Source organism: Brachycentrus maculatus, unplaced genomic scaffold (assembly GCF_059751285.1).
Source record: "Brachycentrus maculatus isolate JH-2025_06_01 unplaced genomic scaffold, ASM5975128v1 h1tg000463l, whole genome shotgun sequence".
Lineage (NCBI taxonomy): Eukaryota > Metazoa > Arthropoda > Insecta > Trichoptera > Brachycentridae > Brachycentrus > Brachycentrus maculatus.
In genome coordinates, this window is record NW_028281210.1 from 185,864 (window position 1) to 191,904 (window position 6,041).

The 6,041-nt window shown below is 31.8% G+C and overlaps 1 protein-coding gene across 1 annotated transcript; it reads right to left on the reverse strand.

Moving 5' to 3' along the window:
- Positions 1-1,073: 1,073 nt before the first annotated feature.
- LOC148302298 (MIP18 family protein galla-1-like) lies at positions 1,074-5,252 on the reverse strand. The gene is made up of 3 exons (XM_088271806.1): positions 5,036-5,252; positions 2,459-2,722; positions 1,074-1,624 (listed from the first exon to the last, which is right to left on the reverse strand). The coding sequence occupies exons 1-3, from the start codon at positions 5,175-5,177 to the stop codon at positions 1,527-1,529; spliced, it is 504 nt and encodes a 167-aa protein (XP_088127932.1). The 5' UTR covers positions 5,178-5,252; the 3' UTR covers positions 1,074-1,526.
- Positions 5,253-6,041: the final 789 nt, after the last annotated feature.

Below are 6,041 nucleotides of genomic sequence, written 5' to 3' on the forward strand. Positions count from 1 at the left end.
CCACCAATAATTTACCTCTACAGGCCATTTTACTTCGAATTTATTGAGTCACTTTATTAGGAAAAAATTAAATGTCAACATTTCATGCAGAACATCATAGCGTTGAAAATTGTTACTAGCAAAAACGTCCAACTGTCACTTGGTCACTTTTGCTTGGCAAGAAAATAAACACCAATGCAGATAGTCATTTTTATCAAGTCAATATTTTATACTTCCAAGTTTAAAATCGCTTTCGGATTTTTTCGAAATCAACATTAAGCTAGTAAGACGTCAAATAGTCAATCACGTTTTTGTAAAAAATGCACTTGGTCATTTTTTCCTTTACGAGAACGATATATGAAAAAGATTCTAGATGATCACAGTCCTCGTCTAGAATGGTATGGTTTCTATGGATTTTACCATACAAAATAAAATATGTCAGCGCTGTAGTGGTTATCATTAGTAATTCAGGATTCGATATCTGGGAGGTCCAAATAAATATTTGTGATTTTTTTCATTCTAATGACTCAGAACTAACTACACACTTTGGTCGGGTCGACCAAAATCTCATGTGATAAACATTTTGTGCAGTTGTAAGTTTGTGAATAGTGCTATGGTGGTGACGGGTAGTATTGTTTGCATGCTGTTGTAGTGATTGTCCTGACGAAGAGACGGGTATGTCTTGAAACCGGTAGACATAAAAATCTCAGTGGGTATTAATTCAATATTACTATAATTTTTGTAAACATAAAACATGGCTCGATCAGGTATGCCAAAAACTTGAAAGAGTCAGGTTAGGAGTCGAAATAATCTGCAGGTATGTATGAGGAGATGGATGAACGTGAAAGAGGCGAAGAATGTTTGCAAAGACAGAGTGGCGTTCTATTCTCTCTGCCTACCCCTGAGGTAAGCGGCGTGATGATTAGTTAATTAGTTATATAAAAGTAAAAAGGACTAACCACAAAGTAAGTGCTTTAAATATTAATAATATTGAGAATAAGATAACACTGCTTATAAACGGTACAGTGCCTTTTGCATCATTGGGTGCGGATAAGAGTTAGAAGAGTATATTTTTTTCCAAAGGATAGTTTTAAGGGAAGAACAAGTCTTTTTTTAATTTGTGCAAAATTTTTACAAATTTTGTTAGTTTATTTCAATACAAAATATTCTAGATCTAATATTTAATAATTCTAAATAAAAATTCTTTATAATATATATCATATGTCCGCCTCCGTAGTGTAATGGTCAGCGCGCTCGGCTACCGTTCTGGAGGTCCCGGGTTCGATTCCCAGAGGGGTCAAATAAATATAAGTGTTTTTTTCACTGTAATATTTATTCAATATTGCCCTGGACTGGTACCTGAAGCGGAGGGCCGATCACCTTTCCTTCATGTGTAAACGATTAAGATAACTCTGCGTTTATATGATGCAGTGCCCTATGCACCATTGGGGTGCGGATAAGGGTTTATCTTTTTTTTTTTTTATATATATAAACAGGCATACAAAAAATATACAATTGCTAGTGTGTGATTTCTTGTAAGATTATATTCAGGATTCTTCGGCGATGCATTTTTCAACTAATTCACTCAAATTTGGGTTTTCCAGTGCGGCAGCTATTCTTTCCTTGTCGTTTATTTGTTTGTTAACTGGAAAATAAATAAGAATATATATTTATTATCCTGAGAGTTTCTTTGAAGATTCAAGAGTTATTTTCATATTATTTTTTGACATGTCAAAAAATTATTTGAAAAATAACTCCTATGATTGGAGAAACTTAAAGTATTTGGACACACTTAAAATGTTATAAATAAAAATATATAAGCAGGGTACAAATAATAAAGAAAAAAAAATTTAAAGAGAATTTCTTTTACACAAATATTTCAATTTCATACTATTTCTGTGAGTCTGAGCGGCTCATTATTAGAAATAGGTATCAAATTGTGGTAGAGTGGGTTCAAACCGCGAAGCTAATTTAAGAATCCATGACATTAACCACGAGACCACAACCCGACACGAAAAAAAAAAAATAAAAAAAAAACAAATACATCATTCTGAGGGGTTAAATCCAGTGAATAAGTAAGATCAGTAAAATTAAAATATTTTGTTATATATAAAATTAAATACAGGTTTGGTCAGCTGTAAAGCGGAAGATATGAAGTTATTTTATTTTATAATTAAATGTAACTTTGTTTTAAAATCACCGTAAATTTTTTATTATAACTTAATTATAATGTCCACCCATTTCGAAGCTAACCGCTTCTTTATCAAGAGTGATTAACACTAAATAGTCTAATACTAAACAGTCTTGATAAAGAAGTATTAGCTTCAAAACCGGTAGACATTATAATTAAGTTATGATAAAATATTTATAGTGATTTTAAAACAAAGTTACATTTTAATTATAAAAATGGAAAATCACAAAGTTAGTGCTTGAAATATAGATTATAATTTTATTTTATTTTATTGTAAGTTATTCTTACTTTCTTCTTCAGTTGTGTGTGCTCCCTTTTTTATATAGATGTCCAATTTGATCAAATGGGGTAAGGATCTTTCAACCTTCACTCGAATACAAAGTCCTATTAGAGTAGCGAGAGAGCAATGTGGAACAGTTGGATTGAATTCTATTCTTATTACTTGAACATTATCTGCCGACGGTGGCTTTATGAATATGCCGTCGATATAAACTACACTTAAATCTTCTAACGTTGCAGGTTTCTCTGGATCTCGAATCGTGCGCAAGAAATCTGTAAAATGATAAAACAAAATATTATTTCATATATCGCTCACTCCTTTCAACAACGTCATATCGCTCACTCCTTTCAAGAACGTCACAAATCAAAAAAATCGTCTTTTCAGGAGAATGTTTTTAAAGTTTAAAAATATGACACAATGAATTAAAAATAAATATCAAGCCACTTATTGAACTTTTTACTGTGCAACACATCTTTTTAGGTAAAACCTGAAGGTTTTTTCTCCATTTAAAAAATATTAAATAATATTTAAAAAAATAATTAAACAATACCTTTTCTTCAAAATGCAAAAACAACATTTTCTGCCCTGTAGCGGGTAAATATTTAGTTAAAAATATGCCGCTTTTGCTGGGATATAGTACATTTCCTGGGCATTCCGAAAACATGCACAACTGATAATTGACAATTTTTGATTTATGACGTTCTTGAAAGGAGTGAGCGACATATAAATAAAAAAAAATAATAAAAAGCTTCTTTACATCTCACCAATAGATGTCTCTAGTGAAGTTCTAGTGATTCATGAACAAGGTTTCTAAATTGGTTCATATATATAGAACTTCCAAGAATTTGAGTGGTGTGGTTGTCAATAGTGGGTAGAATTGGTGAATGTTACACGTGTGTAAAGTGATCACTTAAACCAGCCTATGACGGTCGTAAGCCCCGTAAATGCCCAGACTTCCATATTCTTCTTCATCTTTGATGAGATGTCAAAAAATAATGTATCAAAAATCATCAATTTTCGGTTGTGCATGTTTTCAGAATGCTAACCACTTCTTTATCAAGACTGATTAATCAGTCTCGATAAAGAAGCGGTTAGCTTTGAAACCGGTAGACATTATGATTAAGTTATAATGAAATATTTATAGTGATTTTAAAACAAAGTTACATTTTAATTATAAAATGGAAAATCACAAAGTTAGTGCTTCAAATATAAATTATATTATTTATATGTAATAGTCGGCAGACACATTTGTGCCATGTCACACACATCGCTCACTCCTTTCAACAACGTCATATTTCAAAAATCGTCAATTTTCGGTTGTGCATGTTTTCGGATGCCCAGAAAATGTAAAATATCCCAGCAAAAGCGGCATATTTTTAACTTAATATTTATCCGCTACAGGGCAGAAAGTATTGTCTTTGCATTTTGAAGAAAAGGTATTGTTTAATTATATTTTAAATATATTAAATATTTTTCAAATGGAGAAAAAACGTTCAGGTTTTGCCTAAAAAGATCTGTTGCACAGAAGAAAGTTCAATAAGTGGCTTGATATTTATTTTTAATACATTTCATTACATTTTCAAACTTTAAAAACGACGTCCTGAAAAATCAAGTTTTTTGATATATGACGTTGTTGAAAGGAGTGAGCGATATGTATTTTATTAATATTTCAAAAACTCAAGTAGTAAAAAACAAGTGATCTCATTTGCAATTTTGATGGCCCCTACGTAAAGTACTCTATCTGCAAATCTGTTGCTTTACAGGAGAGAGCTTAGAAGATTTTTTCAGCGTATTTTTTTAAATTTATAACGGTTATCTGAAATTCTAAACTAGTATTATAGATTAACAAACACGATAAAATAATGTATTAAATCGTTTTAAAACTTTATGCTTTGTCAAAATTAAGTAGTTAGCGTTTTAGGAGTTCAGTTCATTTCGAAAATTCGATGTAAATAGCGTCTTATATGCCTGAAAACTAGGCGTAATTTATTTTATATTTTTTTGTTTGTTTATATTTGTAGATAACGGTCAGTTGATAATGTACACCAAATATCTCAAAATTGATAAAAATGTTAGAGCACTTTACATAGGGCACTTGTCTTACAAGTAAATGCCAAAACAATAAATAAAATATTTTATTTATTATTCTCATTCTTATTTTAATAACCAGACACTGGATTCTTCATCCTATTAATGAAATATATATATAATAGATCTATCAACTTGAGATTAAGCATCTATCGTTTTTAAACAGAAGGAGATGGAAGTCTAAGTATCGTAGTGCATATGACTATATATAGCTAGCATTTGGCTGGCTTGTGTAACGTTCACCATTCTGCCCATTATTCAACATCCATATTGCCTCAATCCTTGGAAATTGTAGAATATTATACAATAGTAAAAAAAATCATAGAAAGAATTGAAACATAAAAACTAAAAGGATGGTTTGAATGACATAACATACATGCTAAATGACACGGGAACTAAGAAAAAGACGTAAATAAACTATTTTAATGCAGAATGAATCTCAAATTATATTGTTAGGCCAACATCACGATTAATATTTTAATCATTAGTAGTCTCACCGTAAATTGTTTCTTTCAAGTCATTAGAATCTTTATAACCAAGATCTGTTATGGTCCCGGACTTTTCCATTTTAGCCTTGGATGAATCAACTGCGCATTTTCTTGGCACATCTAAAGACAACTTTCTGAAAAACGAAAGCATAATGAACAAAGTTCAAGTATACTGAATTAATCAAAACATTATTTTCACTCGAATAAAACGTCAAATGACGTTACACTCCGAGAGTCATAGATCAAATTTCACATACGTAGACTACCAATTGGCCGTAGACAAATTATTATAGAGTCATAATAGGTAGGTTCCTACTTTTGTTCTTCGTGGAAAACAATCTGTGTCAAGATTGGTTTGCTCCTTTCATGGTCAGTCCCACTCATCTCTTTCCTCGGCTTAGCGTTCCACTATAGCGCCTGTCGAAGATAATTTGGCCCTTGTAGTTTAAGCGGGGTATCCTTACCCCGGTAGTTGTGTCATTGAACATACCCTCCGCAATAGTAAAAAGCAGGCCTTGGTGTCTTATATTATGGCTAATCCATTTGACTCACTTTTGTGCCACATTATTTTGTAAGCATCTAGGCTCCCCAGATCTGCTTAGTACCTTGTTTTTACCCAAATGTTCTGAGTTTCGACCAATGAATCCCTAATATGTGCCTGTAGCATTAAATCTCAAACGCCTCTTGCTGCCTCCGCTCTGCCCGTCCTTTTCACGTTTCGAACCATACAATAATACGCTCCATACTAGAGTTAACCTCCATAAATAATAAAATTCATAATTAGGGTGCCGTAAAATTATTTTTTTGTTTTTCATCTTTTGAGAGGGTCGCGACACTGCTGGCTTACACAAAATTGTCAGCATGGTAACGAACATTGTTTATTTACCTTTATTTCTATCATAAAAAATAACCTCTTGCCATATAAATGATTTCGATCGCAATTCTGTTTTTTGTTCCGATTTTTGTATAATATCGTAGATCAACCGAAAATAGAGCAATGATGTAAATAAAAATG

Bases quoted from the DNA above. Each gene is read 5' to 3' on its own strand.
- LOC148302298 (XM_088271806.1), bottom strand. From the start codon at position 5,177: ATGCTTTCGTTTTTCAGAAAGTTGTCTTTAGATGTGCCAAGAAAATGC. The intron at 2,723-5,035 runs GTGAGACTACTA...ATCATTTTACAG, and splicing joins CTTGAAAGAAACAATTTACG to ATTTCTTGCGCACGATTCGA. The intron at 1,625-2,458 runs GTAAGAATAACT...TTTATTTTCCAG, and splicing joins ACACACAACTGAAGAAGAAA to TTAACAAACAAATAAACGAC.